Below are 17320 nucleotides of genomic sequence, written 5' to 3'. Positions count from 1 at the left end.
GTGATATGACGTGGTGATACGACCTTGTCTGGGGTTACGAAGCCCACGGAAGACCCCTCGGTTGGAGGCGATGGGGCCGAGAGAGAGGCTTGGATACCTCCCTCGTGAGTGCTGGTAGAAATCCAGCTATCAGCTGCTGCATGTGGAGAAGACAGACAGACTGCTGCCTCAGAAGATGCTGCTGCTTAAGGACTGGAAGGGATCTGTCCTTCTTTCCCTCCTGGACTTTTATTTGGAGGGGAGAAGAGATCTGATCCACTGTAAATACTGTATGTCATGGTAGAGATAGTTGTGATCATGTGTATAATGTGATATGGTATTTATTTGTACAGTCATTGTAATATATTTCCCTTTCCCCCACTTTGAGTCTGGTGTGTTTTGTCTGGAAAAAAACCATCTCACATTAGGTTGAGATGTGGGAGGGGGGATGGAGCTAGGGAACTGGATTTTGGGGCTATCTCAAACCATGACAAGAGCCCAGCTAGTTAAACAGAGGGTCTTGAGTAAACACTTCATAAGATTTTTCTCTCTATCAGTGGTTGTGGTCAATATCTGGCTCTTTCATAAAGTCTAGTCCTGGGCTAACTCAATCTGTGTCTGGATTGTCTATCATCCACAACATCAAAAATCTGCTCATATGCAGTCATAGGTTCTTCATGGCCATTGGTTTCTTCATGGCCATTGGTTTCTTCTCCTGTTTTTGAAGTATCCTCTAAGGCCAGACATCATCTGTATGTATAAGCTACATAAACAGTTTTATCTGCAGAAGATATCATATTGCCCATGTCCACAGAAATGAGCTAGCACATTAAAGGCACAGAGAGAGGAAAAAAATATTTTTACACTAAAACAAGTCTAACTTGTTCTAGCAAAACACTGTGCGTAATGCAGTGCTTGCCACTCCTTTGACAGTGAGCCCAAACGTACATGTGAACATGACCCAGAACAAGTTAATGAGCGGCTCACCTCTAAAAATTTGTAACATTAGAAATTCAAGAGTACACTTGCTCTCAGACCAACATCTACTCTAGAGGAAATTAACAGATCACTAATACATGGCTCAGCCTGGAAAGAAAAGGAAGACTTTTGCACTGATTTCTCAGGTATTGGATAACCAAGGTCAGCTTCTAGATTTTCCCAGTTTTACCACCTCTGGAGCTAAACTGAGGAAGATCACTAAGTAGTTTGTTGCCACGGCCACAGGTAACATCAACAAGTGCAGTATATCACATGTACCATGTTTGAGGTGCTGTAAATTCTGCATCAAGTGAAATACAATATCCTAAGCCATTCCTTAGCAACAGTCAGGAAGTATTTCTTTCTCTTCATGTGAGCTAGTACCGTTTTGTTTACAAGCCCTATTATGCAGCACCACAAAAGCAGTTTTTGCAGGGCCTGGGTCACTAACCAAATTTGAGGATGAGAGTTATCAAAGAGCACACTGCTTAGACATAGGACTGATAGCACTGTCCTGAAAAAAGAGAAACTATAACAGACTACTATTGAAGAGATCCCATCAGTTCTTAGGAGTTTTCAGTAAAGGGAAACATAACCTTTAAAGTTTTGCTTACTTTGTTCTCTTTCCCATAGTAAGGTAGAATTAACTGGATTTTCAATAGCCCTAGAACTTTGCTGAAAAACACGCAGTTCCTTGTGTGAAGACCATAAGGAGTTCAATGTTATTGATGCAGCAAAATACTCCCAGATATGCTGAAGGTCAAACTAGGAATGTAAGGCAAGGTTTAAATTAAGGCAAGGTTTAAATTAACTTATCTACTAGAAAACAGAATTGGTCTACATTTTGCTTGAGAGCAGCAAGAACTACTATTTTAAGAGCTTGTCCAAGTGGTCCTTATCCAGAATATTTGTGCAATATCAAGTTCTGTTTGCAGCAAACTTGTCTAAGAATCACTGGTAGTTACAACCACCAAACATCTGAACCTCAGGACTGGAATATACGGCTGACTTCACACAAGTTATCCGAATGGGATCTAACAGATCGGTCCAAAAGAGTTGCCAGTTTTAACAAAGTGTTCTTAAGGAACCAGGCAATAAAATCTGATTAATGCAAGAAGAGTTTCTAGTTAACTTGTGTAGAGCAGCCCTCGCAGCAGCTCAGATTGTTGCAGGAAATTAACCCGTTAGACATCAAGTGCTGGACATTAAGTAAAACCTTGGCATTGGTTCAGAATAGCAGCAGCTAAAGGAAACAGATTTAGTCTAGAACAGAAGTATATATCACTCTATCAACTCCTACTCAGGTCGTATAAAATAGCTGCTTTTGTTCAAGCCACAGGTTTGCTTCTCGTTGACACAGGATGACACACTGTTTAGGATTCACAGCAATGTCAAAATACACTGTGGGTTCCACCACACCTCAAAGGAAAGAGGCTGAATTTCCCTTTACCTGAGAGGGAAGGTATACTAGCAAGTGGTGCTTCACTCACCAACATGCATATTCTGAGCAGCAAGTAGTATAAACCAGAGTTTTCAAAACAACCATGTAACTTCAGGCATGCTAATCCCTAGGTGAGTGTGCACCACTGATCACTTCACAGGGAGACAAGCACACATCTAAATCAAGTGATTCTTGAAAGACAAAGCATGCTAGAATTCTGGTAATGTATCAGAAGAACGTAAGAAGGCTTAAAAGCTTTCATGAGCTGAATATCTCTCTCCATATTTGAATGTCTTAAGGGAACAAAAAAGCCAGTCACAAATCCAAAATCTTACTCTACTAGAAAATACTGACATCCTAATATTTATTTCTATTCTATTCCACTACATGCTTTAGCATAACTTGGGACAAAAAGAAGTTTAAACAAGGTTTAATATATTTGACAGCCATACACTTGCACTCAAAGTCAATAACCAAAGACGTTCAGCTGTCCGTCACCAGTGGAAAGAGCAAGCAATCTACAAGCAGACAGATCCAGATGTGGATGCTCCATCTCTGGAAGTGTTCAAGGCCAGCCTGAACGGGGCTCTGAGCAATCGAGTCTAGTAGAAGGTGTCCCTGCCACCTCTTTGTAACCACATTCAACTAAGTGTGCAACCTCTATGCTTATCCAGTGATGGATCAAATGGGTCACTGGGTGCGGGCCTACCAAATCAAAGCTTTCCAGAGAGGGGAAGTGACCTGGAACAGCAGTAAATAGGATCTTTTTCCTCCTATATAAAGATTTGTTATCAGAACATGTAGAAACCCTTCTCCAGTTAATGACTTCACTTAACTTTGTTAGAGGCCAAGGAAATAAATCACAAGTAAGAATTACGTAAAAGTTTTCTTCTAGTTCAAAATTGTTATTATTAGTGAACAGGTAGATTAGATATTAAAATGGTAGAGAAGAGGCATTGCCTTCTGTCATGTCTTTTTTGGAGCACACTGTTTAGTCCTCAGGCCTTTTAACACTGTATTGCTTAGGCAGAAAAAAAAAAGATGTGAAGACAATTTGAGAGCAGTATTTGATTATTTTTTTCCCTGTGGAAGTGACATCTTAACATATACATAAGAAAATGAAGTATGTGAAGTTAAACTCCAAGAAAAATGTAGTGAGAAATTGAATCCCAAGCACTGTATTACAGTCTTGTTACCAATTCCAACATACACTTGAAATTTGCTTCAAAACATAGGTTCTCATTTGATCAGTTTGGTACAGTTTACAAATTATTAATACTTCAGATGCAGCCCTTAAAGTGAACAAAACTGGATTGATCTCACTCATCTCAACACGTTCTCCAAGTTTGAACTCTTATCACCTGCTAACACACCAGCTGTTTTCCATTTAAGTTTTATTACTCTTCTATCTTCTTATTAAAACGTATTTTCCAAAGAGGCAATGAAAAATAATGCTGTTATACCTATCTTGCTCTGATCAGAGAGCCAATGATAATTAGTATAATATGGATCAATGATGCATTAAGTAGCTTAGTGAAGTTTCATAGCACCAAACAGTGATTTCAATCTCAGAATCCAGAAGTGACAAGTAATTTAGCTTGAAGAGATAAAGGCAGTGAACTGAGACTGCTGTAAAGAGTCTCAAACAAATATGCATTTGTCACTGGGTTTATGGACAGTTAAGAGCCACTGTTTTACCATCTTAAAATGCAATGCCCCCCAAAATCTGCTGAGGTCTATATTGACTAGTGAGGCCCTGCACAGTAGAAACTTTTCACTGCTAGTTTATTCCAGCAACAAAGATATGCTGCTTTACAAGACAATTCAGCCCACTGTCTAAGTGGCTGGTGTCAGGATTGGAAAAGGTCACCAACAGAAGTAAGATCTAATATCTAGATCCTTACTCTACATATGTTGCTTGAAAAGAGGAATTTTGGCAGTTATCACATTGCCAGAGCATCTTTTTGTACTTTGTGTACTTCTAGAGGCAGACCATTACTTGCTATAGTAGCATGACTGTTGTGTCAGTAAGCTTACTGTATGCTTACTGAGAAGATTAGGGAATAATGGTACTTACTAAACTTCTGAATGGAAGGGCCAAGTAATGTGCCATTCCCCCATGTCAGTATCATGAAACATCGAAAACAGTGCCCAATTTGAGGCTATGACAGGAGTTTGCTTTGCTGAAGTTCATGAAGTTGACCTACTGTAAATTTCAAACTGCTCCACCACATCTGTTTACCTCAGGTTGTAGTCACATCTACTATTAAGCACAAGAGTCATGTTAATTGCATTTGATATAGGACAACTAGAGGCTGTCTATTCATGCAGAAGAATGTGCTGTAAAGAGAAACTACAGTTGAAAGTATATATATATTAAAAAAACACCTATAGTTTCTGACAATAAAGACTACTTCAAAAAGCTGTCAGCTTTTCAATCCTACATTTTATAAGTATCTCCCTTGAAGATCACAACCTTTCAAAGCTGTCTCCTTCCTTCAAAAGGAGAAGACACCTTGTCTACCCTGAAGAAACACAGAAGTACTCTTGAAAGAAAAAGTAGTCTTGATGCTGTAGTGAACAAGGGGAATCAATATAACCACTGCTCAAGAAACCTCAGCCTTGTAATCAGTTGTCTATATTTGCTTATAAAGCAACAGTTTCTCCCAGTCAGACTGTTTGTGTGTTTAACTTCACTTTTAAATGCTACCACCTAACAGTAACTGTCTACCTCTAAAAAGCATAAGACAAAAGCTAAGCTGGCATATGCAGAGTTTAGCGGGTGGTTGGTTTAGTTTCAATTTACTCTATGGCTGAGATCTCTTGGCAGACTAATATTTCTTTCCACAGATCATCTGAGGACAATTAGTACTCTCTTCATGCTTGTAACCCAATATAAAGTCTCATATGTCAGCTATTATACACTAAAAATAACAGTAAAGTATTAGCCTAATCAGTATATACCAGCATACATACCCTGACCCCCAGACCTAATTTAATAGGTCATCACCTAAACACACGGCAAGGAATTGAAAATTACACTGTGCTACTTCTAACATGAACAAGTTACCTGCTACCAGTCAGATCAGAAGCTTAGTTGTCTCAGCACAGTCTTTTTCTCCCATGCTAGTTATTGCCACTATGACCTCAACCCTCAAGCTGCTTTCAAATTCAGAAAGCCAAAATAATGAGTTCAAGCCATATTTCAGAAATGTATCGCCCACACACGATAAGTTTAGAAACACTTATGTAAATCAACTGTTTGGTCTCTTTCAATGCTGCATCTAAGCTTCAAATTTCAGTGAACTACAGCATCCATCAAGTGACACTTACCTCTACTTCCACAGACTGCATTGCTAAATCACATGGTGGTTTTAGTGCTTTTGGTCTTGTTGCATACCAGTAGGTCGTGAGAGCAGCAAAAGCACCGAAGCCCATCAGCGTATTTGTCGGAAGGGTGCGCACATACTGTCTGACATCCCCAAGTTCCGGCATTCGCAGGTATCTAAACAACTCATGTGCTTGCATTGCAGTTCAGTGCAGTTGTTCCAATGCTGGAATCTGTTGGTATAAAAGAAAGTTGCACAAAAAGAAAAAAAAAAATCTGAAATCCCAGTCTGATTCCCTGTTGCTGTATGAGCACAATAAATGCTTTTTCCTATTGGCTTCCCACTACCAAAATAACTAGATCTGCTAGTAGGCAGACAGTATGTTTAGACTTCTGTGCTGCTACTAAGTAAGCAAGCAATTATTGGTTCATACTCTAGAAAAACAGGTGGGGATGAAAGGAGGGAATTTCTTCAGGGTTTTAATATTGCTTTTAACAGAGACTGCATTAAAATTAAACAAACCCCAAAACTTTTGGTAAAGGAGAGCATTTCACAAATGTAAAATAGTTATTTGTAGAGTAGCTGTACTGTAAGATTATTTAAACAGTTAAGTGTCAAACAGGGAAGTCTGGGAGAGGACGGGCAGGGACATAGGTTATCTTGCCTGCATATAACAGAGAGCATCCTAATCCTATAGTAGCATAGCAGGAGCAGGATTTTTCCTCATTTAAAGTCCAGTAAAATAAACTCTTTCCTACTCTCCCTTCAGTCACACACAGAAAGGTCAGCACGGCAAGCTGCCTTCAAAGCCAATCTCCTCCCATAGCTCCCCTATGCTACTAGCAAGTTTCCTATTTCTCCCAGCACCATGCCAGCAATTTATCTCTGGTCATGAGGCAGACTAAAGCAGTGTCAAATGAGGCCCAAGGCAGCAGCACACGACAGTACAATCAAGCACAGGAAGCACATTTAATTTGTCACGTTCACACAGAAGGAAGAGCTGCAAGAGGCTGCTCCCCGCCAGCACTCACTGACACGGATATTCCACAGCAAGAACCAGCTGCAGGGAAAAAAAACGGACTGCAGTCAGCTCAGCTGGTGCTCTCCTCTACAGCCAAGGTCTCCCGGGACGTTTGTCACATGCCAAACCCACCAGCCCGTGCCCACTAGGTGAGAGGTGAGCAGGAGGCCCGCCCGGGGCCAATGGGAGCCGCAGCCCGTCACCCCACCGCCGGCCGCAGGGCACTGGCGGGGCGGCAGCGCGGCTGGCACCGCGGAGCGGGGCCCTCGCTCCCACCGCCGGCCGGCAATGGCCACTGGCAGCGAGCAGCGCTTCCCTGCTTGCCTGCAGAGCAGAGATGTATCTACTTCGGCAATTTAGGTCCTAGCAATTTCCTGTGGACGATAAAATTAAACAAGGCCCTAAAGAATGTCAGAAGATGTGTTTAAACAGCTACAGCATACTGTGTATCAATGCACTGCTTCATGATGGCAGCACAGGAGGCTCCGAAATCCAAATAGGTAGAATTATACGTTTATTAGTTTAAAAACCAACCGTATCAGGTTAATATTTCATAATTCTACAGGAAAACCTCTAGTTTACAGTCCAACCTTGAAATCTTTACTGCTGCAGTTTTTCAACAAAGCAACAGAAGAGCAGTCTAGTTCATATAAAGTCTAACCAGTATTTGGACAAGGATTTGCTAGAGACAGCAGAAAAGCATAAAATTAGTTCAAAGGGCCCATGGTTTCACAATGTTAACAGGACAGGCTGAAGTAAGGTCATGGATGGGGGTAGTGTCAGGATAGAGTCAAGTTCCACCTCTGGAACAGTCCTGGACCCACGGAGTGTTCCCCAGCCTGCAGACATTGCCCTCTCCCCCACCCTCCCTTTTCTTTCCTGGCATAGCTGTACAGCATAGGAGTGCATCACCTAGATATGCAGTGCAGGGCCACTACAGAAATGCCTTTTGGCTATTTGCACTGTGATACACAGCAGACTGTACTCAAAATCCACAACACATCAGTGGATGGAAGGTAGAAAAAAACCTGAATATATTAACAAGTTCTTCATCTTCCCTTGGTATTAAATTTTATTAAAAAAAATCAGTTACTGGCTTAATAGTTAGAATATCATACTGCTGCTTTCTATGCATCAAATAATGTTCATTAGCATTGCACCATGAAAATTACTTCTTAAGTTTTAATATACGCAGATGAACAGTAAGACCAAAAAAAAAAAAAAAAACAAATCACAGCAACAATGAAGTCTCTACTTACAAGTTAAGTTTTGCATATATCATAGACACTATGTCATGAAACTAGAAAAAAGGGGGCTCTGAAGTGTGTAAGGGCTAAAAGCAAGCGTAGCTTTTTCTTCTTCAAGCTCCACAAAGCATGTTGGACTTTTAAAATTGCTTTCCTATCTGCATTAGTCATAAAGTGTCCCACACACACATTATGATTTAGGAATGCAGTGTAATTCTAATTACTCCCTAAAAAGGTTGTGGTGCCATTACAGCTAATAAGAACTGAAGTAAACATCATCATTTCATTCATGCAAGAGTCCCACTGTAGTCAAGGAGCTGCTAAGATTTCAGCCGAGGTGAAGAGAAGGGATGCACACCACTGCTTTTCATTTCCTTGACCAGCTCTTTGTAGAGCAGCTGTAGAGCTGTCATAAAAATCCTTCTTGAGCAGTTATACCACAGGTTATCTGGTACATAATAATACATTTTACAGCTTATGTTTATATTGATTATATTTTATTATACCTTCTGCCTCATCAGCACAAAAAACAAGGTGAGGGTAGAGTTTTCTGCAAGACTAAGTAATTCCTGGCTTTAACACTACCTGTTAAATCACATCAGCTCTTGTTTTCTGTATTTAAGGTAAAGCTAGATGGAACAGGGAGAATAAATTCACATTCTTAACATATGCATCTAAATATGGCCCATCAAGAAAGGAGACTTCAGTGCCTCCCAGCCTTCTTTCAGCCATCTCAATATTTACTTGGCTCATACTCCAACCACATCAGACATCCAGGGTTTTCATCATGACCAAGGAGAGTGGTTTAGAGCCTTTAGATTGAGATACAAGGATCACAGTGGAGTGTGGATCTGGATTTCAGTCCTTGTCCTCAAGGAAGGACCCAGCTAAATTTGCTCACTCAAGACAAGCACAAAAGCCGTGCTCTCTTCACAAATTCAGGTCCTGCAATTGCTTCTCACCAGACAGGATCTGGACCACAAGGTGGACTCAGTAGCTCTGCCCCAGTTTGAGACACAGCTGAAGACCCAAAGGAAGAAGATCCAAATGAAAAGTACCAGTCTGTGATACTCAGGTTGCTACATGTAGAAAAAAAAACCACCACAAAACAAAACCAAACCCAAACCCTGCAGAATTGAGCTCAAAAGCACTTTTTTCTCAATGCAACCAGGAGACCTTGGTCTCTCAGAAACATGACCAGACAGATATGGGAAAGTGGTTTTGATAACAAGGCAAAACTACTTCAGAGATAGTTACCTCTCCTGACCACCTCCACAGAAACAGTTCCCAAAATCCAGCCGAAGAAGGCATCCCTCTGAACTCACAGAACCCCGTAACTGAATTGATATGTAAGGCTCAGACAATGCCAGCTCTCTCTGCTCACACACGCACACCCTGCAGCACCCAAGACTCATTCTTTACAGCAGAGCCAGTATCTCAAGGCAACGACCCAAGTTGGCACGACTGTGCCGTTCTTTGCTGCTCCTACTCTCGGCGTACAATGGTCTATTTACAGTGGGCAGCAGCCTGCCTATTGTCTATCCATAGCCAGACATCGTTCGAGTGCAACGGAAGAGAACAGGAGCAGCCGTCAGCTTCTGTATAGCAAAGAAAACAACCCCAAGGACCAATAGCCTCTCTTCCTTTCTATTCTTATATTTAGATGAACAGCCCAGAGCACGGCAATTGCCTGCCATAAAGGCAGGTCCACCACATGGTGTAGAAGAGGCTATGTTACTTCTACAGCCTCTTACAGGCAGGAGAAAGCTACAAGACCATTTGCCTACCTCTTATTGTGAGCAATATGGCACTAAAATGTTTTTACTATGACATGCTGGAACAGGGAGCCAGCCACCCATATACCTTGGTGTTGTCCTGGCAGATACTGCCATCGCAATTTGTTGTTTTCTTACAACTGTTTTCTTTCTTTTCTTGTAACTCTTACAGGTTACACTGCACAGCTCCCATAGATCTGTTTTACTTAAGCCTTTCTCCACTCAACCTTTGAAAGAGCAAGTGCAGAATCATGTTCTAGCTCCTTTATTACATATCAAACAGGGTACAACAAATAGCTTTGCTATTAACCAGAGAAATCCTTTTGTCTGAATAGAATACATAATCCTAATATCAGCTGCATTTACAGTCAGCTTAAATTTGAGTCAGTCCAACTTGTCCTAGATAAATGCTCCCACAACCCCCTCCATGCTGGCTAGGCAGTCATCTGATGGTATCACTAGGGAGGTGATCCGGCAAACACCATTTTCCTGGGTTAGTTGTGATGCTAGTTCTCAACTAGATCAACTCTTGTCTCGATGACCAGACAACCATTAGTTCCCAGATGGAAACATGACAGCACAGCCAGGGAAAGTGATGGACTGTTGCAATAATACACATTAAGCCATGCAACTCCAAACATTGCATGCAAGTCCTCCAAGGATTTTCTGCCTCTGCCCTGCAGTCAAGGCAGTAACTTGACTGAGGTCTTGCAAACACCTGTGACTTCACCAAACTGCAGCCAGCAAGCAAACCACAGTCACCCTCGAGATACAGCAAAGGAGCTTCAGTATTTGAGATGTGAAGGCGAAACCCCAGTTTAAGTCCTGTATAACACAAATAGGACAGCAAGATGCCTCCTCTGGTGCAGCCTCTCATATCATGCATGATGTGACAGTCTCTCCTCAGCCACAGAAGACTTTCCTGAATAAACCAAGAACTATTGAACTGCTTGATCCCCTACTCTGCCCTCCTCCTCCACGTATACCTCATTCCCTGCCCCCTCCCTAACTAAAAAAAAAAAAACAAAACAAAAAAACACAGAAAAACACAAACAAACAAACAAACACAAAAACAAAACAAAACAAAAAACAAAAACCCACCAAATATCTTATCCAGAATTACCAAGTTCACCAAGCCAAGCAACAGAGCTATAAATCCTCCTTTTAAAGCCGTAACTAACAAATTTCCTTTCCTGCAGGAGTAAAAAGGGAGGAACTAAAAAGCTGTCAGTAAGGAACATATCCCATGCTCAGAGAAGAACCATCAGGTCCTTAACATTCATTCCCCCATCCAACTCCTGTTCAGTCTGGCTCTAAGCAACCAGAGGGCATTCATGTAGTGGGGTTCAGGTGCCTCTGTAGGTTCAGCTTCTGTTTCTGCATTTAGGACAAGGCAGACCTGCAGTAAAACACCCTAGAAGCTGGATTCAGACCCATCAGTTGGGCCACAATGATTTACTTCATAAGCTGCCACTGAAGTTAAGACTCCTACTGCAACCTTTACAGAGCACTGCATCTGATAGTGATGTCTCAACGCTCTGTTCCTATCCCCCGTCTTCAGACATTTGACTGCAATCCTCTTGCAATCAAGTGGAACATCACCTGGAATCTTGCATCTTAGTGATGTCCAACAAGTAATCTGAGTGCACACTAGTGAGGTCACTGGAGTTTATTCAAGTTCAGGAGCAGAATCACATGACAAAAACCTGCTCAATGCCTTTTGTGCAATTACAGTCCTCCAGCAGCACTTGGTAACCCTGTGCATTAAGGAAAAGCAATACTTGCCACTAAAACCTTTCAGACAGTGATTGATTTAAGTTACTTTTAATCCATGCCCATACACACACAATGTCACTATACAGTCTTACTGGTTTCTCACCTTCAAAAACCAGAGAACAAACACTTATTTTGCAACCTAAGCTGCTATCCATCAGAATTACATCCCTACAACTCTGATTTGCAATTACATCCTAGTACTGCTCTGTTAATGTAACATCAATCCAAATACAGTAAAGATGAAAACCACCCTACAGAAGCACATTGCTACAAGCCAGTAGCTTACTTGTGCTGTAACAGCTTGAGTAGATCATAGCAACTTATTCATTCTACTCCTCCCAGGAAAAAGCTACTACTCAGAAAACCCAGTATGCAACATCAAGTTAACACATGCTTCAAGCACTCACCTGAGACTCCATGAGAATGAGTTTCTTAGTCATACTTATGACACCTGAAGTCTTGCAGAAGACAACCTGGGTCAGGCATACTAAGCCCCATTGCATCACACTACTGATAGTGTTTACATTCAGAAGGTTGTTTTAAAAAACATATTCCTTAACTCTACGAGACTGGACAGATCAGTAATTTATGAAAAGCAATTGGTTCACTGAGTGACCTCCCAACACCAGCAGCACAAGGAGTATAACAAATCAAGTAACTTTTTGACCTCAGGTATTAAGGTATGCCTGCATTTCCTCTGAGTCAGTGATAGTAAGCATTTTCTTCTAGCTTTCCTAGGAAACCAACCTTACCAGCCTATTATTGCAATCCAACTGCAGAGGCCAAGTTTTTAAAACATGGTACAAGCAGTACCAAACTAAAGCTTAAGAGTTCTGGGTTCAAAAACAGTAATTCACACAAAAAGGCAAAAGTTCTCTGCTGGAAACAGGACATTACACTGTTCTGCTATAACGCTTAAATGGTCCAACTACAAAAGTAAAAACCATTTTTCCTCTACATCTCTATAAAACCATGCAAGCTGTTTTCAGTCAACAAACTACCAGTAATACTAAGATTCAAATCGTAACCAAAAAGAAGAATTTTACTGTCATAGAATGGTTTGGGTTGGATTATTTAGTTCCCAGCTTCCTGCCATAGGCAGGGAACCATATTTTACCCTATGTAGATGAATAACTCCCAACATGAAAGGCAGAAAGAGAGCCTTATGTTATGATCAAATGTCCTTGTTTGAGGAGTCAGGTGGGATCTGCAGAAATGCAAGCCCCACATCTGCAGCCAGGGTCCCCTCTACAGCCTGTAAAGGTCAATGCTGTACAGCAAAGCTTCCCTGAGCCATACAGAGCTGTAAACTCCCATGCAAAACCGTTTGCCAATGAACAAACATTTGTCCCTCTTACTTGCAAGGATTTCTGTGGAGTTGCCACTAATTGTATTTACCAGAGTAAAATATTTAATGTATCTGAACTTGTAATTTAGCACAGCAGGGAAGCAGGATATGGCAGGCAGTCTATTCATAAGACCACCAGAAACCCAATTTATCAAGCAATGTATTCCTTGGGCCAGAATATCTCTCTCCGTCTGCTGCACGTTCAAAAAGCTTCATGCCATTAGTCTAGTTGAGTCTCCCCAATTCAATCAGCCATATTACTAAGATCTAGAAAAACAAAACAAAGTACAGAAACCTACTATTACCTTCTGTTGCTCACATTAGTCAAAGTGTTGTTTTCTTGGAGGGGAAAGAGAGAGAGAAGAAACTGTTTATTCTTCTCCACTGGAGAGCAACACACGCAGGACAGCAAAGGTATAACTCACCTCTGTCTCCTCCAGAAAATCCCATGTAGTATTCACTTCTAGTGGAGTGATGAGATAGGACAGATAACCAGCTACACAGACTTTGCTCAAAAAAAAGAAGAATCACTTACCCAGACAACTATTTCAAAGTTGTCTTTCCTTCCATTTCAGATTGCTGGCTGTTTTTCCACTGATACCAACCTTATACTTGTCCTTGAATCAAAAGGCTATTTGGGGGTTTCCTCCTCAAGAAGGGAGACTTACTTCAAACCTCACGCTGGTCAATTTGTAGTTGTAAAACAACATCTACCAAATTTAGAAGCTGCCTTTGTAAATCCATTATAGTCATGCAGTTCTCAGACTAGGCTAAGGCCGTTTGCTCAAGACCTAGAATTGAGTACACTTCACACAACAGTTACTTGTAATGACAAGCTTTAGGTTTTTCCCATCAGCCATCCTTCAAATATTTTCATATCCCAATACAAGCAAGATACATATCTTTAAACTTTAAAAAGTCAGGGAGTAACAGCAAACAGTTCCATGAGGAACTTTGTATATCAGTTTTTGCATTATTAATACTGCTATTGTTGCAAGAGAAAAAGAAAGGTATTTCTCAGTAACCTCGATGCCCTCTTAAACTCAGGATTTCTTGATCCAAGAAGACTGATCCAAATCCTTGAGCTGAGAAATCTCAGCTTGTGAGTTTGAGAGCACGTTCCAAAGCAGAAAGGCAAACATAAACACTCCTGAGCAGGCTCAGGAGACAGCATGATTCCCTGTAAAGCAACGTCGATGAAAAAGGAAATCTGCTAACATGGAACAGTTCTGTGGAACAGGTCTGGGTACAGACAGAGAACCATGGGGTATCGATAGCAGTTGCTTTAGAAGTCACTCTTTCCTATCACAGGACCTGACCATCATATCTCAGACACTAACCCAAGTGAGGCATATGTTTAGATGCATTACTTAGTCCAAGAGCGTGTCCGTAATACCCCAGACAGCTCACAGACATGCCCTTTAGAAATTCAGAAGGCTTCAAGTGTTGCAATTCCTGTTCAACAGGAACAAGAAATGTATGCATTCTAGAACAAAAGCGTCGTGTAACCAGGCTAAATCCCTGCGCTGTAGCACTGCAAGTCCTACCTAACAGCAGAGGAGGTCTGCAAAGTCAAAGCCCCTCAACCTTCCATTTTAGGCCACTTTGCCTCACGCTGCGTTTCCATACGCGCCCTAAACTGCTTAAAAAGAAGAAAAAAAGAATGAAGCTGCTTCGAGTACATGCTGCATTCGTGCCCGAAAGAACACTGTCACTGAAGGCAAGGTCCGGCAGCTGACCGGACCCGAGCCCCCGGGTCAGCCCCCCAACCTGCTGCTCGGCCCGCCCGAGCCGTTCCCCCGCCGGGCCGGGCCGTGCGGGGCGCGGGGCAGCGCCGGCCCGAACAATGCCCGGCCAGCCCGAGCTGCCGCAGCGCCGGGGGGAGGCCGGAGGCAGCCGGCTACGGTCTCCTGAAGGCTTTTGTGCGAGGGGAAGCCGAGCCGGCTCCGCGGGACGCTGGTCCCACTGCGGGGCGGGAAGGAAAGCGGCAGCCTGCGGGGATCGGCGGCGGGACAGGACGGGACCGCCCGGCCCCGCGGGTGACAGCGGCCGCGCAGGCCACCCCGGCCCCGCGGCGGCGGCCCCGGCAGGCCCAGCCCGCCTCTCTCGGCGGCGCGTCCCCGACAGCCCACGGCCCCTCAGCGGGGCCAGGTCCGCAGCCCCGGGCCCCGCCGGCAGCGGCGCCCCCGAACCCCGCTCACCTCCGGCAGCAGCGGCGACCACGGCTGTACGCGGCTTGCACCGGCGCCGCCTTATTTAAGCCAAGCACGGCGGGAGCGGCGTGTGCGTTGCCGAGCCCGCCTCCTCCTCCTCCCTCTCCGCCCCCTCCACCGCCTCCGTCCGCCGCGCCGCCCGGCGGGCGCTGGGGCCCTGCCTGCCCCGCGCCGCCCGCCCGCCCTTGCCCCCGCCCCTGCCCCGCTCCCGGCCCTGCCCCCGGCCCTGCCGCTGCCCATAGGAACGCGCACGAACCGGCAGGGAGGCCGCGGAAGTGTAGCGCTCTGCGGGCACGAATGACAAGGATGCACAGGGAGCTGAGGGGAGCGCTGGACTGCAGGGTGCCTCGCTTAACACCTTCCAAGTCCGAGGTGACAGCTTGCAAAGGGACCTTAACGATCATCTTGTTCCAATCCCCCTGACATGGGCAGGAGCACCTTCCACTACACCAGGTTGCTCGAAGAGACATCCAACCTAGCCTTGAGCATTTGCAGGAATGGGGAATCCACTTCACTGAGCAACCTGTTCCAGTGTCTCACCACCCTCACAGTAAAGAATTTCTTCCTCATATCTGATCAAAACCTACAGTCTTTCAGTTTAAAGCCATTACCCCTTGTCCTATCACTACATGCCCTTGTGAAAAGTTCCTCTCCAGCTGTCCTGCTGACCCCCTTCTGATATTGGAAGACTGCTGTAAGGTCTTCCCAGAGCCTTCTCTAAGCTAAGCAACCCCAACTCTCTTAGCCTGTCTTCACAGGAGAGGTGCTCCAGCCACCTGATCATCTTCATGGCCCTCCTCTGGACCTGCTTGAAGAGGTCCGTGTCCTTATGCTGGGGACCCCAGAGCTGGATACAGTGCTCCAGGTGAGGTCTCACCAGAGTGGGGAAGAGGATCAGAATCACCTCCCTTGACCTGCTGGCCACTCTTGTTTTGGTGCAGCCCAGGACAAAATTGACTTTCTGGGCTGCAAGTGCACGTTGCCAGCTCACGTCCAGCCTCTCATCCACCAACACTCCCAAATTCTTCTTGCCAGGGCTGCTCTCAATCCATTCCCTACCCAGCCTGTATTCATGCTTGGGATTGCCCCAACCCAGCTTGCACTTGGCCTTGTTGAACTTCATGAGGTTCACACAGGCCCACCTCTCAAGTCTGTCTGGGTGCCTCCGGATGGCAGTTTTTACTGCAATTGGTTTTGGTTTGGCCATGTGCTGCATCAGTCTAGTAGACCTGTAAATCATCAACCCACATGTCAAAGTCCCACAGTGTTGCACATTCTGCATTGTCATAATCTTCCTGTGTCTCATGGGTATTGTTTGGGTTATTTTAAGAGTGTAATGTGGGGGGGGATTAAGGCTGTACACTTTCATATATATATATTATATTTTATAAATTACCAGGGGTACTTTTATTTTACATAAAAGCAACTACTGTTTCCTGATGCTTCAGTTTATACTGGAGTATACCACGCAAAGGATTTCCTGCAGAACAGATTTTTGTCAAAAGAAGGAGCTTGTGTTCACTTTTTAGCACAAAGGAGGAGGGCACTTGTGAAGCTGCTGATAGGCCCCACTTAACTTCACTTGGGTTCACACTGTGGAGTGGCTCAGAAATGCAAAATAAATTCCTTTCTCAGGAAAGGAGGTGGAAGCACATGATCCAGGAGTGCCTCTGACTGACTGCAGCTGCTCATGGACATGGAGTCCATAGCACCATGCTAAAGCTAGTTGAGTAAGGCCCCAGAGCACAGGCAGCATGGACATCAGCTGCTCTGCCACGGGTGGGCTCTGCTGCTTTGCTCCTGTTGCACCACATTTCGTGCTCATGTTGACACAGCTAGACTCTGCCAACTGATTTTTGCGTTTTGTCCAGGGTTTTGGATGAAGGAAACAAGTGATGAAGAAATGCAAACACCATTTCACAGGTAATTTCATGTTTTGTCCTGAATGCATCTAGGTTCCATCTGCCAAATGCCAAAACTTATTATTATGTTATCTACTATGCTAACTAATCCTTCATTAGGACATCTTTCTCCACATCTGGGTTTCTAAAGGCCATAAACCACGTTTCAGTGCTTTCTCCAAGAAACTTCAGTGAACTGATTTTCTCATCTTTCACTGGAAAGAGAGTGTCTAAAAAATATCTCTCTTTCTCTCTCTCATACATACCTTTTCATGAATTCTGTCAGCAACATGAAATTGCAAAAGTCCCAGC

The 17320-nt window shown here is 43.7% G+C and overlaps 2 protein-coding genes across 4 annotated transcripts in view; both read right to left on the bottom strand.

The window, feature by feature from the left end:
• Positions 1-15234, bottom strand: part of ACSL1 (acyl-CoA synthetase long chain family member 1) — a 39416-nt gene extending 24182 nt beyond the window's left edge. Inside the window, exons 1-2 of one of the 3 annotated variants that reach the window (XM_051790432.1) lie at positions 15096-15234; positions 5732-5959 (exon numbers count right to left, since the gene is read on the bottom strand). In XM_051790432.1, coding sequence (XP_051646392.1) covers positions 5732-5926 — 195 coding nt within the window. In that variant the 5' untranslated portion in view covers positions 5927-5959; positions 15096-15234. Of the gene's footprint in view, positions 1-5731; positions 5960-6758; positions 6784-14441; positions 14511-15095 lie in introns of those variants that run through there. The other 2 variants (XM_051790433.1, XM_051790434.1) reach the window with 2 other exon arrangements.
• The window catches only part of LOC127472136 (collagen alpha-2(I) chain), a 48595-nt gene continuing 45741 nt past the window's right edge, over positions 14467-17320 (bottom strand). Inside the window, exons 2-3 of the mRNA XM_051789835.1 lie at positions 14665-15145; positions 14467-14536 (exon numbers count right to left, since the gene is read on the bottom strand). Coding sequence (XP_051645795.1) covers positions 14477-14536; positions 14665-15145 — 541 coding nt within the window. The 3' untranslated portion in view covers positions 14467-14476. The remainder of the gene's footprint in view (positions 14537-14664; positions 15146-17320) is intronic.

Source organism: Manacus candei, unplaced genomic scaffold, assembly GCF_025592945.1.
Source record: "Manacus candei isolate 608988 ecotype Guabito, Panama unplaced genomic scaffold, ASM2559294v1 h1tg000028l, whole genome shotgun sequence".
NCBI classification, from domain to species: domain Eukaryota; kingdom Metazoa; phylum Chordata; class Aves; order Passeriformes; family Pipridae; genus Manacus; species Manacus candei.
This window is presented reverse-complemented; position numbering and strand designations above follow the sequence as displayed.